Source organism: Lacerta agilis, chromosome 8, assembly GCF_009819535.1.
Source record: "Lacerta agilis isolate rLacAgi1 chromosome 8, rLacAgi1.pri, whole genome shotgun sequence".
In the NCBI taxonomy this organism is placed as follows: domain Eukaryota; kingdom Metazoa; phylum Chordata; class Lepidosauria; order Squamata; family Lacertidae; genus Lacerta; species Lacerta agilis.
Window position 1 is genome coordinate 36,151,052 of NC_046319.1, and position 21,207 is coordinate 36,172,258.

Below are 21,207 nucleotides of genomic sequence, written 5' to 3' on the forward strand. Positions count from 1 at the left end.
GTTTACTGAGAAACCCTTCATAGTTAACATAGCTTAATAGGGGTGAGGGGTACACGTTACTATTTAAGAATAAAACAAAATCAGGAAGAACCACAACTCAGTTTTAGAGTATCTGCTTTGTATGCAAAAGGTTCCAGATTCAATCCCCCATCATCTCCAGGCAGGGCTGGAAGAAGACCTCCTGTCAGGAGATCTGCTGCCAGTCAGTGTAGACAATACTGAGCTAGCTAGACCAATGGTCTGACTCCATATAAGACAAGTTTCATATGTTCAGCATTCTGTTTAGTTCTCAAATGACTTAGCATTTTAATCTACCCTTCCCCTCCACCGCAAAAAAACAACTACGCAATATGAGCTAAAATAAAACTTTGCAGGAATATATTACATAGATGCAAAAATGTATAGCTAGGTGTGGTTTCTTAATAGCATAAGTAAGAAGCCACTTGGTCAACAAAGTCATCACAGAATTTTCACCAGGATATATTGAAAATATAAAGATTGCAAAGCAGCCACAAGACAGCTAAAGATGGACGTCTTGGGAGCAGGGGAACCAACCTAGGTTCACACATGCATATTTATCACTTGATGACCGCAACATCAAGGAATTACCTGTGCACCCGGGGGCAGGGCTAGCCGCCCGCGGGGGTGGGATGAGTGTCCTGTGGGGGCGGCATAGCAATGTGATGTCAACACCCTTCAGGGATGACACCCAGGGCGGACCGCACCCCCTTCCTCCGCCAGTGCATGGGAACAAGCTATTGGAGATCACCACCAATAACATTTTCACATCACCCTTAGACTTTTCAGTGGACTCTGCTCACATGCTTAGCTGCCAGTGATTGAGTGCACAGAAATCAGATGACTTGACACGCACATGTGAATCAGCCCCTTTGAGTCCCTTTCTACAAAGCTCATATAAGCCCTTCTCTGCAGTTGAAGTGTCTCTCATTCACTGGGGCTTGCAGTGTGTGTGTGTGCGTGCACGTGCGTGCATGCATGCGTCAATAATCTATCTATCATTTATCTATCTGTCTTCATCTATCATCTATCTATCTATATTGTTTACATTCCAGGTACACTGAACACACACACAGAAGCTCCATCTATATGCCCAGTACTGAACAACACAAGGAGATATGTTTCTTGGGGACACTTCCATATTCCCCTAAATGCAGACATTTATACTAAAAAAGGGGGGGGGGGAATACAGTGGTTGGAGCTTGCGTCACCCCTCTTCAAGAAACGCATTACCCAGACAGCAAAACAGCCCTACATATGTCCCTCTCTGTTCTGAGGCCAATGAATCAACATGGTGTGTTTCTTTTTGGGATCAAAGCTGCTGAAACACAACCCCACTTTTTTCCTTTCAAAAACCAAGCCATCCAGCAATACCCCAGTATTGTACTGGTTTTAAAGCTACTTTGTATGTATGTTATAGTGCTGAGAAGCCCAAAGGAATGTTTAATTGTTTCCTTTTTTATGTCAAATTCCATATGGGGAAACAAGATGTCACAAACTGTCTCTCTCTCTCTCTCTCTCTCTCTCTCTCTCTCTCTCACACACACACACACACACACACACACACACACACACCTACATGAAAAAACCCAGAACAATGTTCCCCAAAGGAAAAATTAAATGGATGATGGTGATACAAAAATAGATCTAAACTGAACCCTTAAAAAACAAATGTTTTGCCCAGGATTCTCTCAAACAGTGATTTGCTGGTTTTCTCGGAAAATGGGTCTTTGGTGTGGTCCACAAGAATCTTGGAAATTCCTATATATCTGGTCATAATGCAGCTCCTCACTTATCGGGTGGATCAAAGAGTTGCTGTCGCTCTTCCCAGCTTCCTCCACCAACTGACGAATAGTCAGCTGCTCAATCTAAAGTTGGGAGAAGATCAGAAATCCTTATTTTGAGCAGTGGTACCTTTGAAGGATTGAATGTGCAGCAGAATGGTCCTACTCAATTGTGGATACTATTATTATTATTATCATCATCATCATCATCATCATCATCATCATCATCACTATTACTATCCTGCCCTTCACCATAAGGACCCAAGGCGGCTTACAACATTAAAACACAACACGACAACAAAATATTAAAAGCAGTTTAAAACAACTTGCAATTACATAAATAAGGCACGTCTTAAAAATATACATCTCAAGTGTCAAAAGCCCGTGCAAAGAGGTGTGCCTTCAGCAATCGCCAGAAAGTGTATAAGGAAGGTGTGAGATGTACGTCTGTGGGGAGTTCTACAGCTTACAGGCTGCCACAGAGAATGTGTCCTCCTGGACTGCTGCCACCACCCCAAGCCTCTGAGGGCAGAGAACTACCAAGAGGAACCTGTCTGCTGATCTTGGTGCTCAAGGTGGTCTGAAGGGAAGGAGGCAGTTTTTCCGGTATTTGGGGCTTGAGTCAGTCTTTCAGGTATTTGGGGCTGGAGTCATTTAGGGCTGTGAACACTAACGAGAGCATCCTGAATTTGGCCAGGAAACAAAACTGGCAACCTGGGTTAATATTCAGTGCTAGTCCTACTCTTCTCTCTTTCTCACAAATATTCTTCTTCTTACGGGATAAGCAATTCTGTACACTAAGCCCTCAATTTACGCTGGGGTTATGTTCCAGGGATTGCACCTAAAGCCAAAATCATGTACAGTCAAAACACACTGGATGCAATGGCAGGCGGGATTGCCAACGTCTTTTTTTTCTGGGCGCCCACCCCCTTTATAGTTGTTGCTGTTTTTTAATTTTAAAAATGCCAAGTACAAAAAAACTGACCATGCACAAGTTAAATGTGCGTAAGTTGCAGGCTTACTGTAGTCTCTCTCTTTTTTGTTGCAATACTTGATAGAGGAAATACTTGAAAGAGGCTGTCAAGTGTGAGGTTGTATCTATCTGCCTTGTCTATAAGATGATGATTATGATGAGAGAAACCTCCTTGTGAATACACGGCTTATCCATCCTTATCCACACCCTTTCCAGGCTGCACTTAAAAGTTCTGTGTCTGAGTGTGGTTTTTCCACCCAGCAGGTTTTGGTGGGTCTGGAGTGCAAAGAAAAAAGGATGCTTGGACACAGAGCTATGAAGCGCAGACCATGCCTGGAAAGACTTCTTCCATAAAAATCCTCTCTCCCCTTTTCCTGGCCTTGCTCGTATGTAGACTTTCAAGCCTTAATGGCAGGGAACATGACTCTTCTGTGTTCTCTGTAGACAGCAGCTTAGCATGTCAATGCTATCAAATAAATGTTTTGGCACACCAAGCCATCTAAAGAGCAGACAGCTCTCTCTGTGAAGGGGCCTACCTGCATAAAGGGAAGGGGAGGGCCACCTCAGGTTCACTTGCCAAACTTGGGGGAACAGAATGCCTTACTGACACCAAAATCAGGCAACCCTGAGCATAAAGCACATTTTAAAACATTTTCCCCAAAACATGAGGACTAGTACCTTGGTTGCCTGCTTTAAAAACAGAAAAGAAATGTGCTGCACTTGATTGTTGATGCTAAACTGTGGGTGGGAAAGGAGGAACTTCCCTGAATTTAACACTGGGAAGTCACAAGATCATCTTGCACTATAAATGAGAGAACTCAAGTCAGAGAAGAACTCAGGGGCACAGAGATAATATAAACGACTGACACCAAGGCAGGCTATAATACTTGCCTCAACAAGGATCAGCTTGTAGCGTAAAGGGGTAGCATCTGGAAACTCCTCCCCGAAACATAGAAGAACTTTGCTGTTTGGGAAGCGGCCTTGATTGTTGTAATACTGCTGAAGTTCTAGAAGAAGAAAATGGCAAATGTTTTAATTAGAGGCAGAAGTCATTTGTCTCTGTGTCTGGGAGCCCAACTGCAGGTAGGTCTGTAACGAAATGGAGACAGAGGTACTTGGAATGCTGAACAAGGGAATGTTATGTGTGTACAGAGGTTTGTTGTCTCTGTAGAAGCATGAATGATTCTATGATACTCAAAAATACAATTCAGTGAAGGCTGTCCTTACTTTTTTAAAAAAAATAATAATAATCTTGGACAGCATCCTACTAAACAGTTCCGCAGTGGAACTTCCCCTCCCTCTTCTCTCACCATGTGCCCCCTAAATTTGCTCCACATGGTTGGGGAATTCCCAAAACATATTCAGAGATGCATTGGGGAGGAGAATTCTAAGAATCCCAGCTTTTCATTATTGTTGTTTAAAAATGAAACAAGTTTCTAGCCCGTAAGAGTGCAAAAAATATTTTAAGTTTGTGTGTGGCAATGCCTGCTGAAACCTCAAAAGATGGGGGTGAAGAACAGAATACTCAGGACTTAGACAAAATCTTTTTCCCCTCTTCCCCATGGAGAGAAGGGACAAAACAAATTGCAATTCTGTGCAAATTTTGAACCTACACATAATTTATGCAGGATGCAGAATCACACCTGCATTATTGGGTATTAGGTAGATTCGTCTTTACACATGAAATGAATCGGATTCATCCCCCATCCGTACCTCTGAGAAAGTGGTTGGTGTCAAATATCTTGACCACCTCGTCTCGGTCAAGCTTGTTGGGGCGGTCCTTGTAGATCATGGTGTTCCCGCTCCAGAAGACCCGGCCCTGGCTCAGCCTTTTGATGAAAATGCCCTGCTTGTTGGACTGCAGAAGGACACCCCTCTCCAGGTGCCCAAAGAGCTTTTTGGTGATCTGTCTCTGCCGTTCGTTTGGGATCACGTCCGCCGATGGGAACCGCACATGATCAAAGCTTTCCAAGGCATAAGGCAGCTCTCCAAGGGAGATCCGGCAACCTTCGGGGCGAGAGGTTGTCGTGTTTCCCACCAGCTTCCCGCCATAGTAGAAGCTGATCACCATCTGGGAATAGCCTGTGAAGAGATATGTGGCAACTATCCATCAAGGGGTTGTATGTGGCCAATTTATTTACTTATTTATATAAAGCATTGTTAATATTGCTCTTTGGCAAAAGAAAATAGTTCCTAAAGTGGCTCACAAATATCTGTGGTAACACAGTGCCTGTCCCCTGGTTTAAAAGACACAACATGAAAGAAAAAGGGGTTTCAGCTACAAAGTTATAGTGGCTCTGACAGGGGCCTGTCACCATGGGCTGCTTTTACTGGGGGTGGGGAAGCAGGAGTTCTTGGTATCTTTAACATCCCCCCCCCAAAAAAATAGACTTTGGTTGAAAACAAAATGAAATGAAGGCTAACTGTACCAGATGTTAACTGAGGGAGGAAGCTGAAGAGTCGCCATACCTGAATGAACTGCTTCATAGCCGGTGAACCCACTCATCAGTGGCAAAGCTGTGGGTTTAAAAAAAGAAAAGTTACATGTATTTATTTTATTTTATTTTTAAAAAATTATTACATTATAAGCAAAACAGAAACAGCAGCTAAAACAGAAGCATTGGATAAATACTTATTTGCCCACTAAAACCAGTGCCTGCCTAAACAAGATGGCTTATATATTTATATTTATAAAAGTATTTCTGTAGTACAAATGGTAGGACAAAAGTAGACTTTGTGAGCCCTTATGGTTGCTAAGAGATTTATACTTTCAGTCTGGAAGGGTAAATACCCACTACCTATTACTGAATGATCTGAGGACCTCACTTTCCTGGCTACACTGGAACGTATTCATATAGACATGAATTTCACGTGGACACCTGAAGAGCTTATATGTTTAGCTTTTGCCTGTAACTTAAGATACATGTGCTGGTGTTTACTGTATCAATAATGTGAGCATCTTGACTTTCTGAAAACATAACAGTGCCTTACCAGGACTTGACTGCTGAGTCCACCAGTCGGGTATTGGTGGATTTCTTCCACTCTCCTGAAGCGGTGAAGGGCTTCGTTTAATTGTGCCAAGGTATTCATCCACGGCAGAGGGGGGCTGGAAAGTTTATAGGCGGGGGGGGGGGAGAGATGACAATTGAAATGGCAATGTTAACATTATAAGTACTGTATATGGAACCTGAAAGCAGTGATGCTCCTGAAAGTTATTCTGCTGCTTTGTATGACAAAATGTCTCCCAAGAGCCGCTCCAGAAATAAAGAGTAATACTTATAAAGACCTAGTAGATACAAACACACACACACACACACACACACACACACACACACACATTCTATGTTTCAGTAATTTTTAAACCACCCCTAAGGTAAGACAACACACACAAATCAAATTGCAGCTTGACAGTTGTGAAACTGTGGTTTGCACACAATCCAAATGCCAGATGGGGGAAGGATTTCGTATCCCACAAAGGCTGCGTGTTCCCCTGTGCAATAAGTGGATTATCTCCAGGGCCCAACTTCCCCATTACATCTGAAGAACTGCTTTTCTGCAGTTCTTTACTGTGAGAACATAGGAAGCTGCCTTATACTGAATCAGAGCATCGGTCCACCTAGCTCAACATTGCCTACACTGACTGGCAGCCACTCACCAGAGTTTCCAGCCCTATCTGGGGGTCCTGGGGACTGAACATGAAAGCTTCTCTACGTGCAATGCAGATGGCTCTGCCGCTGACTTAAAGCCCTTCCTTACTTCTGCATCATTTCATAAGCAAAGAAGAAGAAGAAGAAGAAGAAGAAGAAGAAGAAGAAGAAGAAGAAGAAGAAGAAGAAGAAGAAGAAGAAGAAGAAGAAGGGCCAAACTGTGTTTTAAAGGTGGCTTCCAAATTCTGGCCTTGTTTGGAGTCCATTAACCATAGTTCCCATTTCATGCTTAATAGAATGCTATAGCTACCCAATAAGCGCACATTTCAATCTGCAGAACTTGCACATTTACAATGTTTGATCTGCACTGGCAAGAAATCAATATTGTAATGTGGCAGCAGCTATTCCTAGGAACTCCCAGCCTATTGATGTTAGGAAGGCCCCTTTATTGTCTTACTTTCTTTGCCTGCTAAGGCTTTTTTGTATAGGCAAGCCTACAAACACTTTTGATTTTATTAAGTGTATTTGTTTTGAAAACTTTTCCTTTCATTTATATTCTGATTACTTCATCCACCATATATTTAATGTATTTATTTGCTATTTTAAAAAAATGAATATTTTATTAACTTATTTATGTAAACAGCTTACAGGTTTGTTTGTTTTTAATTAAACAATATATGAAGCTTTCTAAATAAATAAAACAAATGAAAATTTGAAATGGTACAGTAAATTTTGTTCTGGGTGGAGTGAATGGGGATGGAATGAAGGGAATTTAACACCATCATCCCAGTCCCGGTATGGCAATACACATAAGCCCTCCTCAGCCATACAGCCTGGACACTCGAGGGCAAAGGTGTGCAAGGAATGAGCATGTGTGGAGAGGGACAGAGGAGAAATTTGATTCATTTCACATTTAAATGTGAACTTACAAAATCTGCACTTTCCAAAGCAATACATTAACTGAAGCACAGCCATCCTTTGAAATTCACACTTTTTGTAATGCCAACTAATGCATACAAAAATACATATACTGTACATTTGACCCTTCAAAAAAAAAAGAAAGTATGAAGAAATAAAGTGATATATTAGCATGTGTAAAGGGGGTGTTAATTACCTCTTTCATCAAGTCATCTATTGCAGAAGCACTGCACTCCATTTCCGTTACTTCACTCAAGCCGCACCCATTCCCCATCCCCATTTTGCCTGGGAAGAAACACAATTTAATTACCATTACAAACTATTCTAAAAGAGTGGCGACTTTGGGATGCTGTTTGACCCTCTGCAAGAGGGTTTTAGGTATTTCAGTAACGGCCATCCTACTTTCCACTCCAAATAATCTGAAAACTGTTTGACAATACCCTGCGATCCAGGTTGTTTGCGTGCCAAGACCCCCGTGACCCATAGTTCCCTAGTGGCTAATAAACACACAGACATGAGTATTTAGGTTTATGGGTTCAAAAAAGTCACAACTTTATTGGTTACAGATGTGAGCAGTTTGGCTTAGGCCAGTGTTTTTCAACCTTTTTTGGGCAAAGGCACACTTGTTTCATGAAAAAAATCACGAGGCACACCACCATTAGAAAATGTTAAAAAAATTAACTCTGTGCCTATATTGACTATATATAAAGTAATTCTCTTGAATAGGAATCAAATAAACAAATTTTTCCCACGGCACACCAGGAACAGTGGTTGAAAAACACTGGCTTAGGCATTGGGTGAAGCCAGGCTGTATCTCGACTCCCGCCCACCTGCAGGGAGTCCAACTAAGGGTAAACCACCAGTAGGAGGAGCCCTATGACTTACGTCAGGCATAGGCAAACTCGGCCCTCCAGATGTTTTGGGACTACAACTCCCACCATCCCTGACCACTGGCCCTGTTAGCTAGGGATGATGGGAGTTGTAGTCCCAAAACATCTGGAAGGCCGAGTTTGCCTATGCCTGAGTTACGTCAAATAGGGGCAACCCGAGGGGTCCCCGTTGGGGTCGTGGCATGGCCCTAGCCCACATCCAGGCATCAGCCAGGATCCACACCTGCGGATCCCTTTAACAGGATACCCTTAATGAGGAGATGCAGGCAGAGGCTACAACCTCTCCTCCATCCAAACAAAGGCTTACCCAATGCCTAACTTCACAAGGTTGTGACAATTGCTACAAGGTAGGCAAAAACCAATTTGCCAAGTGGAAAAAATCCTATCCGGTCCCAACAATATGGCAGCCGACATTTGTCCATAGCAAGGTCATGTCAGAGCAAAACAAGAAAAGAGGGTGGGTAGGTTGGGAGATCTGGTGAATAGGTGAGGGGGGGCGGGCCGCACCACGGTTTAATTTCCCACGGCCACGCCCCCTACTGGCACTGATTGGCCAGTGGGGCCACAATGGACCAGTGACGCGGCCTCACACCGGATCACTGCAGGGGCCCGGATGCCTTGCCACAACATTGCCCACCAAAAAAGGTGAGCTGACTTAGTAGACAATGGACAGTTTTCCAGAAAAACTACAAGCCGTTTGCATGAGCATTAAGCCTTGCAGCCTTATGGGGCGGGTGATTTCTTGACAGCTCAATTTTGTATGCTTGAAAAGTCACCACACACCAAAAACCACAGATAAAAATAAAACAGAGCGAGGCTCGTGTAATACCGGACATTTCAAAGACAGACGTTCTGTGTTCTGTTACTGTAACCACAAATGCACAGCTCTGCTTTACTCCGGCAAAAGGCAAATGTGCGAAGTTGTTGCTCTGTATCCTTGACATCTGGGGCTTTGCAAAACCGAGCAGTGGGGTGTGGGTGCCGAGGCTGACAAGAAAAGGTGCCGTAAAAGCTTTCTCACAGCACTTTGACACTGGGATTTGATACGAATGGAGACTTCGCGGAATGCAAGACACATAGTAATGTGGTGTGGTTTTCAAAGAAAGCTGCATCAGTCAAGGGAGTGGTGGACGCCATCAGAGGAAAAAAAGCACCTTGATGAATTTCTTTTACTTGTGTGTAAATCAAATCCTGATGTGTAGCAAGCTCCATCTCCCACTTTGGGGGTACAGAACCTGCTTTGCATACAGAAGGTCACAGGTTCAATCTCTGACATCTCCAGGTAGGACTGGGAATGTAATTTCTGAAACCCTGAAGAGTCTCTGCCAATCAGTGTAGACAACACTGAGCTAGATGGACTCAGCATAAGGCAGCTTTTCCCATGTTCTTATGCATTGTTCTTGGATATTACCTAGACAGAATAACTGATGAATGACCAGCTGTCATGGCAACTGCAGCACATTACACATAAGGACTGGTGGTTGATGTGTGTTCAAGGGGGAGCAAGATCATGCACACTAGCTGCACCACATGCATGCATTCATAACTTCCAAGAGAGCCTACATGTGAACAGACTCTGCATGCAACTGGGAACCAGTAAATAGACACAGTCTGCATCCCTACATGCAAACAGTTCGTGCACAAGCAGATTCTACTGCAGGTTATAGCATGCATGTAAGGGGGGGCAGCAGACACAATCCTGTGGCGCATTCAACTCACAATCAGTCTTTTACTTCAGTTTCAAAGTGGTTTGCAACTTTTGAATTCAGGTAGATAATATTTCCGTTTGCAAAGCTCTACGATGAAGATGATTAAGTAACTATAGAATCAGGAGAAGAAATTTATTTATTAGGAAATTTACATCTCCATTTTCTTTATAAAATAAATATAAAGCAGTTTTAAAACACACACACACACATGTTCCCACACTGTATTTCCTCCCAAAATTCATTTTCTCCTGGAGAACAACCCCTCAGTTTGTTCACAACACATAGATATTTGGGGCTTGCTTTACAATAGATATGAAGAAACTTCGTTTATGTCTTTAAAGAAATCATCTCTTGCCTGTGGTCTGAAGCAGAACCTACTGTGAGCTACACCATGAGATCCTGCTTGGTTCCAATACACTTACATTTCTGTTCTTCCTCTGGAACAATGCGGTAGACCTTATATGGCTCTGAGATGTCCAGTTGTGACCTGTCAGTCACTTCCTCAAAGTCGGGGCTCTTATTCAAGGCACAGCGTAACCTTGTCTTCCATGTGGCTGGTTCAGCTTTATCACCTTCCTTGAATTTCCCTTTGAAGACTGCCCAAGCCTAGAGGATAAGCAGGAAAGTTTCTCACAAAGAGGTACCACTGCTTTCTGAGGTTCCAAATGGAGAGGAAAAAATAAGTGAACTTTCACTGAGAACAATCTCTAAGCAAGATCATCCCTGCCATTCAAGTGCCTCAGTGGGCATTCCAGTCTTATTAAATGTCATTCCCATTCCATTTCATGTCTTCTCTATGCTTCCCCTCATCATTTAAAGTCTACATCACAGTCTCTCTATTTTAAAAGTTCAAATGGGTATCCTATATAAATTGTATGAGCACTTTTCCTTCTATTGTATGCAAAGCTGTATTGTATTGCTTTTCTCTCTCACTAGGTGTCACTATAGGATGATTTGCACAGCTAACAGATTGAGTACCATGCAGCACATAAATACACAAAAAATATGTTCCTTTGAAAAAATGTATTCTTTCACACATTCTCTATGAAAAAGCTACTCCAGCTGCATGAGATGAGCTTTGGAAGCCTTACTCATGTTTCTGCATTTTAAGATCAGTTAGGCTAGCAGGCACTACAGATAGGACCTTTCAATGGAGTTCCCTTCTGAGATCTATATGACTGGCTCCTTTGGTTCGGGTTTTTAAGAAAGTTTGTTCTTACCGATTTTTATTATTTTGAGCATTTTTAAACTGGCTGTTTCATTATGAAACATTTGTACATTTTAATATTTGTTTTAAATAAAACAGAATATTTTCATAGTAATGTAAACTGCCTTGGGGAAGCTATAGTTTGAAGGGAAGCGTAAAAATAATTACTGGTATCTGAAATAAACGAAGCTTCAGTAAAGTGTAGTAAGAAGCCGTTTTTAATCAGGTGGTTTTTAAAAGAAACTTAAGACTACAAAAACCACTGGGAATAAGCCAAGGAAGGGTAACCAAAGTGACCAAGAGGCTTGGGCAACTTCAAAATGTTAGTTTTTAGTTCGTAGTAGGGGCGGGACATGATATAAGTGCATAGAATTATGCATGTTTTGGAGAAAGTTTTTCCTTCTCTCGTAATATTAGAACCCAGAGTCATCCAATGAAGCTGAATACAGGAAGACAGACAACAGGAAGGACTTCTTCACATATGGCACAATTTGCTCCCACTAAAGGTAGTGATGAGCACCACCTTGGATGGCTTTAAAGGGGGATTTGACCAATTCACGAAGGATAAAAGTATCCATGGCTACTGGCCATGATGGCTATCTAGTCCAACCCTCTGCAATGCAGGAATCTCAACTAATGCCTCTATGACAGGTGGCCATCTAACCTCTGCTTAAAAGCCTCCAATGAAGGAGAGCCCACCACCACCTTCTGAGGAAGCCCTTTCCACTGTCAAATAGCTCTTACCATCAGAAAGTTCCTCCTGCAGTTTAGTTGGAATCTCCTGTCTTACAACTCGAAGCCATTGGTTTGGGTCCTACCCTCTGGAGCAGGAGAAAACAAGATTGCTCCATCTTCCATGTGAAAGCCCTTTAGATATTTGAAAATGGCTATCATACCCTCAGGATTCCTTCCAACTCTACGATCCTATGATTCCCTGTCAGATCAGAAGCGCCATGTTTCTGTGTAACAGTTGCTGGGAATCACAAGTGGGGAGAGCGCTGTTGTACTTGTGGGCTTCCCAGGGGCATATGGTTTGCCCTGTGAGAACAGAATGGTAGACTGGATGGGCCTATGGTCTGAGCCAACTGAGGTCTTCCTATGTTCTTAATTCAGAGGACAAGCCCCTACAGACTTCAATATTTTGTGAAAATGCACCCTCCAAAAGTCTTACGGAAACCTCGAGAGTTGTGACTTGAAAAGTTGTTGTTCTCTTTTATAAAGGTATAGAAAATTTCAACTACTAAGACACTCAGGAAAATAAACAGATTTGACATTTGCAGCATTGATGTAAGGCATATTCATACCTTGAATATGGATGCATCCACCTCCTGGTTGTAATCCTGCTTCCCTGCGTGTTTCCATGGGATACGGAACATGGTTTTCTCATCATTCTCCCAGATCAGGCCAGAATACATCCCGCTATCAATTTGTTCAATCAGCCACTGCCTGAGCCGTCTTCCACCGTTTCGATCGCACATCCTGAATGGAAGCATTTGAAGAGCTTTTATTAGGAACCTCTCTAGTCAATTGGTCAATCTAACCATCGGCTGCATTTGCCATCTATGGAAATCCAACATGGCCAGATTTTCAGCACACACACACACACCCCATCCCATACTATGCACGTTTACTCAGAAGTAAGTCTGAATCATTTCAGTAGAGCTTTCCTACTGATCAAGTCCTAAAATAGTGATGTAGTTGCAAGTCTGAGAACTAAGAAGGCAAGAGACTGAGGAAGTAATCAAGTTGCAAACCAGAGAATGAAAGGGAGAGTCTGGGGGGTGTAACATAATGCTAGTTTAATGTAAAGCACAAGTAATTAAAATAATGCTGGATTGCTCATTTAAATGTTGATTCTGCCCTTCCTACAGACTCTGAGCAGAGTGACAATATTTTAAACAGGAAAACAGTGTGAAACGAACAATTGTAAAATTTATGACTAAAAAATCCCCCCCCCCAAATCTTGTTCAGCCCAATTTGAGTTTGGCCATACTTAGTAAACATGAGATCTAAATCCCCACTAGTTTATCAGAAGGCACCAAATTCAAGCTCTGAATAGGTCTTCAATAGAACAATGTTCATCTACAGATATCAAACAACTGATATCTATACCCATCCTTACATGTGGTACGTGGATAGGAGCATGGGAAGCTGCCTTATACTGTATAGCTCAGTATTGCTTGTTCAAGGCTGATGGCAGCCAATCTCCAATCCTACCTGGAGATGCTGGGGACTGAACCTGAGAGCTTCTGCATGCAAAGAAGATACTTTGCCACCGAGCTATTTCCCCACCCACCACCCAACCCTTGGCACACAGATTCCCAAGGAGGAAACAGTGTTAATTTGCAGCAAAAAGAACTAAGGCAAGGCTAGTCAACATAGCACTCTCCTGATGTTGTTAGACTCCAACTCCTATCAGCCCCAGCCATTACAGCCAATGGTCAGAAATGATGGAAGTTGGAGTCCAACAACATCTGGTGGCACCACATTGGCTATTCTTCAACTAACATTTTATGGGCCAACCTGGATCAGAAGAATGTCCTTTTTAATCCGGCACTATGTTTCCAACACTGGTCAGTCCATAAACTGAACATGCAGGACATTAAAGGAGACAGAATAATATATGTAATAAACTGCTTTGGGCCAAAAGTCAGAGACATGATGTTGCCCTTTAAGGACCAAAGGAGCTAAGACTTTAGAAAATCTCCTATGCTTTTAATAATAGCTTAAAAGTGGGAGGGGAGCAAAATTGAGGCCATTGTGCTGCATGAATACATTCAATTCTTCCCTCATGTCAAGTTCCTGACCTAAATTGCTCATCCGCCCAAAAAAGCCACCTGATGCCCCATGGTGGGAAACATACAGTATACACAAATAGAGAGAACCAGGAACAACAAAAAAAGACAGCTGCAATTTGATAAAACTCTTCATCCAAGGAAATCATAAAATCAGGGGATTTTAGAGCTAGAAGGCCCCTGAAGGTCATCAAGTCCAATCCACAGCCTAGTGTAATAATCTACAGCATTCCTGAAGGATGCCCATCCAGCCTCTGCTTAAATACCTGCAGCAAAAGAGGCAGCATTTTCCACTATTGAAAAGATCTTACCATTAGAAAATTGTTCCTAGCTGAAACCTTCTTACCTACAATTTCCACCCACGGGATCTAGAATAGGTCTGTTCCATCTTCTGTAGTCAACTGTCAGCTCTCCCCTTAGCTTACCTCCTCCAGGTAACATGGCCAACTCTTTCAACCATCCCTCACAGGGTTTGCGGTCCAAACCCCATCACCATCCTAGTTGCCTCCCTCTGGACGTGCTCTACCCCAGGGAGCAGACTATACTGTGGACTGCAACTCCCATAATCCCTAACCACTGCCCGTGCTGTTTGGGGCTGATGGGTATTGTAGTCCTCAGTATCTGGAGGGCAGCTCATTGGCTGTCCCTGCTCTAGCATTTGGGACGGCTAGACCTTAGGAACTGTTCCAAGTAGTGTGCAGTTGTTTTGTAATCAAGAAGCATTAAACATTTCCCTTGATAAATAATGTACACAAAAATATTTTGTGACCAAATCTCCAGCTAATTTATTATTATTGGAAACAGGCAGCATATAGATGGCTAGATACATAGAAAGGCAGACCAGTAGAATCTGAGCACTAAAAAGAGAGGTGAAAAAGTCAAGCAATGCAAGTTTCAATTAGCAAAGTTGTGTCACGGAGACGCCCCCAGATGACTGTCTTGTCAGAAGGGAACTCACTTAATTGTGCAATGCAATCCTATGCTTACCTACTCAGTTCAATACGATTTACTCCCAAATAAGTATGCGTAGCATTGTAGAGTTGGAAGGTACCACAAGGATCATCTAGTCCAGGAATAGGCAAACTCAGCCGTCCAGATGTTTTGGGACTAGAACTCCCATCATCCCTAGCTAACAGGACCAGTGGTCAGGGGTGATGGGAATTGTAGTCTCGAAACATCTGGAGGGCTGAGTTTCCCTATGCCTGACCTAGTTCAACCCTCGGCAATGCAGGATTCTTTTGCCAATGGCCCTGATATTAAGTCTTACACTCCACCAATTGAGCTACTCTTCCTGTAAATTCACAGGATTGCAGCTGTAATCTTGAGTTATTTGCAACAGATGAGAAACACGAAGGCCGAAGGCTAGTGTCTGTAAACAAGGATTCCACTTCAAGTCATTATTTGCATTTTTTTAAATGCAAGCCACTCGGAAACCTTTTAGGTAACAAGTGACTAAAATGTCTAATAAATAATGAATGTATTATTCTAATTATTATTAATTTTCTAGCCTTCTAGCTCACTACTGTCTACACTAACCAGTGTAGTGTAGTAGTTAAGAGTGGTAGACTCGTAATCTGGTGAACCAGGTTTGCGTCTCTGCTCCTCCACATGCAGCTGTTGGGTGACCTTGGGCTAGTCACACTTCTTTGAAGTCTCTCAGCCCCACTCACCTCACAGAGTGTTTGTTGTGGGGGAGGAAGGGAAAGGAGAATGTTAGCCGCTTTGAGACTCCTTCAGGTAGTGATAAAGGGGGATATCAAATCCAAACTCTTCTTCTTCTTCTAACCGGCCACAGCTCTACAAGCTCTAGGCTTTCAAGCAGGGAATCTTTCCTAGCCCTACCTGGAGATGGAAGGGGTTGAAGATGGAACCTTCTGCATGTATACTAGTACCTACTGTACCTACACCCATTGGTCTGATCTTGAAGGGCTCATCTTCTGTAATTACTGCCTGCTTCACATAGCCACACTTAATTGTAAACCAAGATACCACACTGAAAATTCATTTTAGAATCTGAAATCCTGAATATTCTCTCAGAAAAGTAGTAGTAGATCTACTAAGTCAAACAAAGAGGAATTACTCTCTATGATCATTTTGCTTTTAAACCAACTAAGAAGAACTGCTATAATGATTGTATTACTCATTGTACATGTTACTGGGCAATCTTTTATATAGGCACGTTTTAGTAGATGAAGCATGTCACACTTTTAATAATTCTTATTTGTCTATTTTTCCCATTTTATACAGTCCAAGGCTACTTGTGCACTCCTTCGCACACTTGCATGGGAATAAGAAGCATTTCACTTTCTTGGGTTCTATGATCACTTTCTTGGGTTCTATGATCACTGCAGATGGTGACAGCAGTCACGAAATTAAAAGACGCCTGCTTCTTGGGAGAAAAGCAATGACAAACCTAGACAGCATCTTAAAAAGCAAAGACATCACCTTGCCAACAAAGGTCCGTATAGTTAAAGCTATGGTTTTCCCAGTAGTAATGTACGGAAGTGAGAGCTGGACCATAAAGAAGGCTGATCGCCGAAGAATTGATGCTTTTGAATTATGGTGCTGGAGGAGACTCTTGAGAGTCCCATGGACTGCAAGAAGATCAAACCTATCCATTCTCAAGGAAATCGGCCCTGAGTGCTCACTAGAAGGACAGATCCTGAAGTTGAGGCTCCAGTACTTTGGCCACCTCATGAGAAGAGAAGACTCCCTGGAAAAGACCCTGATGTTGGGAAAGATGGAGGGCACAAGGAGAAGGGGACGACAAAGGAGGAGATGGTTGGACAGTATTCTCGAAGCTACTAACATGAGTTTGGCCAAACTGCGGGAGGCAGTGAAGGATAGGCGTGCCTGGCGTGCTCTGGTCCATGGGGTCACGAAGAGTCGGACACGACTGAACGACTGAACAACAACAACAACAACAAGAAGCCCATACAGTGGGTTCAACAACAGGCTTAATACAGAAAAGGGGTGTCCTAAGTTTATTTACTCATTTTATTTAACAAGATTTAAATACTGCTTCATCTGGGAAACCTCTAAGCACTTTACATAAAAAAATATAAAATATTCATAAGAATATACTGATAAAACCATCAGACCTTAAAAAAAACAAATAGACATAATAATCAAAATATAGATAAAACCAACAGTTTTAAAAAACATACGTGATAAAATTACATGTCTGGGTAGGCTTACTTAAACAAGGTTTTTTTTAGCAGGCATTAGAAAAAGTACAACAAAGTCGACTTCCTAATATTGATAGGAATCAAGTTATTTGTGATGTGTTTTGCATAGGGTTAGCAAGGTGTGAATCTGTTCTGAATTTCCAGTACAGAACATGATTTTTTTTAAACCCATGACACAATTTATTTTAAATTCCACTCAAAACACAGTGGTACAATATAAACACACAACACGGAGAGGTGAGAGACTTGGAATCCTATGCACCCTTTCTCAGAAGCAACAGCACAATGCTAAGTAAGTTTACTCAGGCGTAAGTCCAATGACATTTACTGCCGGGAGAGTGGCTTCAGCCACACTGACTTTGTTCTGTCCTGAGACTTCTCTCTCAATCTGGATAGCAGTTAACAAAACTCCACAAAGCTCTCATACATAGATTTATTGAAGATCACAAGGCACACGTAGAAATATTTACTTACATTCCAATAGTTCTTTGACTTGCTACCAAAGAAACGTGCATTGGCTTAAAGCATATATATTATTCAGAGCTAGATTATTAACATTAATGATATTAATAGCAAAAATAATAATTAATAAGGATAATTCTAATCTAAGTTGGTAAGAATAAGAAATATGAAAAAATAGGGAAGGATGCAAAAATAAACGCATTTCACAAGGAGGCAAATATTTATTATGATTATTTCATTTATATCCCGCCCTTCCACCCGAAAGAGCTCAGGGCGGCAAACGGACCCACAGTTTAAGAACAAAAATCTTCAGGTCTAGCAAGGTCTAATAGCTAAGCAAAATTTTGTGCCCCTTATTAGTAGTCTGGAAGCCCCTAGGCTAAATTGCTATTTTCGCTTTGCGAGAATATAAAGTAGCCGGCAACTCCAGCAAAAGGAAAGTGCGCCTGGGCGCACAGAGCACTAACCTCCACATCTGTGCCGGTTGCTGATCTTTATCTACGCTAGATAGCAGGTCATGGAAGATGAAACAAGCTCGCCCTGCCAATATATATGTATATCTATTTCTATTAGAGCCTGGAGGATATGCAGTTTCCTCCCTCCGGAGGTGGGGGGGGCTGTCTCTGAACCAATGGGAAGAGAGGAGGAGGCGAACTGGCCAACCAGGAGGGGCCAGTGCAGCGTTCCTTCTTCTCACTACATTCTTTTCCGAGAAATCGGCTCGCTCTCTCTCTCTCTCTCTCTCTCGTCCGTTTGAGAGTACCAGTCCAATGTTCCATCCCCCCGTCTCAACATTCGACTCCCAAGTCAACGTTCCATTGTCCCCTGTCCTTTCACTTTCTTTCCTCCGCCCGCGCGCCTCTTAATTCTGACTCCTCTAAAAATCCCCCTGCGCCCACGTGTCGAAAGTTTGGGTGCAGGCTGGATTTCCAGACAGCCTGTGCGCACTCTTTAGTTAGTTAGTTAGTTAGTTAGTTAGTTAGTTAGTTAGTTAGTTAGTTAGTTAGCTCGTTCGTTCGTTCGTTCGTTCGTTCGTTTGTTTTTAAAGATTTTGATAGTGGCATCCCTAGGGTTCCTCCCCCCCCCCTCCGCTCACCTTTGTTTTTGCAACCTTCTCGTTGATTTAAAATGATGGTATTTTTTAGACAGCGGTTGGGCCGATTCGATGCATAATCTAGCAGCTGCTGAGCCTGGATGAACGACTGATTGATTGGCCAAGAGAGGCTAGGGGAGGTTTTGGCTGAGCCTTCAGGAGGTGGAGAGGGGGAATTTCCGTAGGAAGGCCAAGTTTTCTTTGGAAGCTGGAGTCTGGGAAATCCCGAGCATTTGATAGGGATGGGTAGGCAAACCTGCCTGATAAGAGGGAGTTTTTATCAAACTGTTTGAGGCACACAGGCACCCCCCAAAAGACCCAGAGCCTGAGGTGCTACTTAAAACACATGTGCCTGCAGCCCTTCAAGGTCTGAGGCAGAGAACTTTTCCATCACCAGCTTACTTGATCCCTGGAGATGCCATAACCCAGGCATAGGCAAACTCCGGCCCTCCAGATGTTTGGGACTACAATTCACATCATCCCTAACCGCTGGTCCTGTTAGCTAGAGATGATGGGAATTGTAGTCCCAAACATCTGGAGGGCTGGAGTTTGCCTATGCCTGCCATAACCTGTATCAGGAGTCTGCTGTGTGGCCTCCCCAACCACCCACACAACACACTGTGTTACCCAGATGTGAGATTCATTACTTTTTGGGTTCCTTGGCCAAAGCTTGAGTCTGTTAGAATAAGAGCTGGCCCAACCACCAGGCACTATATACCCTATGGGCCCCTTCCAGCATGTCAGGATTCCAGGTATTGCTCTGCAACCAGTAGTTGGAATGAGAAAGTCCCTGCCATTTAAGAACAAAGGAAAAGTCTGGCTTCTAGGAAAAAACAAAGGAAAAGTCTGGCCAAAGAACCATCTAGGCCAGCATCCTGTTCTCACAGTGGCCAACCAAATGCCTATAGAAAGCAGCCCAATAGCAGAACTTTACAAGGTGGGCTCAGCCTGCTGCAGACTGCAGTACTGGTGAGACATCAGCCATCTTAAATTTTCCAATAAGATCTCTTTACATTTGTGCAAATTTATGGCCTGGGTCCTCTACATTCCTATTAATGCCCTTACCTGGCTGGATCTGATCAAAGTCCACCCAGCACCCCACTTCCAACAGTTGCCAACCAGTCCATAACCAGGTGGCATGAATGTTGTTGCTCTCCAGCAACTGGTGCTCTGAAGCCTCTGGCTCTGGAGTTTTTGTATGACCATCTTGACTAATAGTCACTGATGGACCTCTTACTATGTGAATTTATATAATATGCCCTCTAAAGGCATATAGGAGAAAATAAACCTGACAATGCCAAGGGAATGACAGTAGTTCAGTGGTAGAACAGATGCTTTGCATGCAGAAGGTTCCAGGTTCAATCCCCAGCATCTCTAGGCTGGGCTGGGAATGTCTCCTGCCTGAAGCTCTTAGACATCCACTGCCAGTCAGTGTGGACAAAACTGAGCTCAACAAACCAATGGTCTGCCTCAGTATAAGGCTGCTTTCTATGTGCTTAGTGCAGGAGTTGACATTTGTAACACTAATGAAGTGATTCAGCATCTGTTGAGTAACAGGATATCTAATAATAGGGCCACCTTTATATTCAGAGGCACAGGAGTATCTTCATAAGGATCTGAGAAAGCTCGTTCCATGCAGTCTTGACTCTTTAATCATCATTACTGTACTTAATCCATTGTCAGGCTCGGTTCTTTTCGTGTGTATGGTGACACCTACTGTCTGCAACCAGATAAGAGGGTTATTCCAAATTATGTTGCTGGGGAAAACAAATCTTCACAAGGAAGTGAAGTCAGTCCAATTCATTGTGGCTTCAGCAAAACTCTCTCCTTATTTCCTGGAAGTTGATTCATCACAACACGTTTTTCCAGTTCCTGGAAACCAAAAGGCTGGGTTACTGTGATCACTGACACGCCAATGATGATAAAGACCCAATGGCAGGGGTAAGTAATGTGGTCACCTGTAGCTGTTATTGTACTGTATCTCCCATCAGACCAAGCCAACATGGTCAGTGGCCAGAGATCATGGGAGCTGGAGTCCAGCAACATCTAGAGATCCACCAGTTCCACATTCCTGTCTTGCTGATTTCAGTAGAGACTGTCCAAATAAATGTTTTAAGGATCATGTCCTTAGAAAGATTGTTATTACAAGCTTGGAGCAGACAGCATTTTGCATTGTTTTGTAACAGGAAAGCTGTTGTTACACCATGATCATGTTCTTTGGTTTTCCATGGAAAAGAGGAACACACTCAGATTTGATTTTATATTTATTCAAATGTTATAGGAATTCTAAGGTCTTATATATATATATATAAACCACATCTCTGAAATAGTACAGGAGAACAATCCCGAAGCCATTTTGACTCTCCCAAATTGACCTCAAATATTTCTCTGCAAGGAGGAAGGAAATGGGAAAAGCTTTCCAATTGTCTTTGGACTGTAGGGGCTTTGTTGTTGTTGTTCAGTCGTTCAGTCGTGTCCGACTCTTCGTGACCCCATGGACCAGAGCACGCCAGGCCCACCTAT

At 42.8% G+C, this 21,207-nt stretch overlaps 1 protein-coding gene across 1 annotated transcript; it reads right to left on the minus strand.

Annotated features, from left to right (window-relative positions):
* Positions 1-1,236: 1,236 nt before the first annotated feature.
* On the minus strand, positions 1,237-18,133 carry IRF8 (interferon regulatory factor 8). Its single transcript, XM_033156918.1, has 9 exons — positions 18,059-18,133; positions 12,451-12,625; positions 10,362-10,545; positions 7,537-7,625; positions 5,767-5,881; positions 5,245-5,292; positions 4,489-4,857; positions 3,667-3,782; positions 1,237-1,886 (listed from the first exon to the last, which is right to left on the minus strand). Exons 1-9 carry the CDS (start codon positions 18,064-18,066, stop codon positions 1,710-1,712), a joined length of 1,281 nt encoding a protein of 426 aa, XP_033012809.1. The 5' UTR covers positions 18,067-18,133; the 3' UTR covers positions 1,237-1,709.
* Positions 18,134-21,207: the final 3,074 nt, after the last annotated feature.

Coding starts and splice junctions, on each gene's coding strand:
- IRF8 (XM_033156918.1), bottom strand. Junction 7,626..10,361: donor TCCAGAGGAAGAACAGAAAT/GTAAGTGTATTG, acceptor GTTTCTTCCCAG/GCAAAATGGGGATGGGGAAT. Junction 5,293..5,766: donor GACTCAGCAGTCAAGTCCTG/GTAAGGCACTGT, acceptor TTAAACCCACAG/CTTTGCCACTGATGAGTGGG.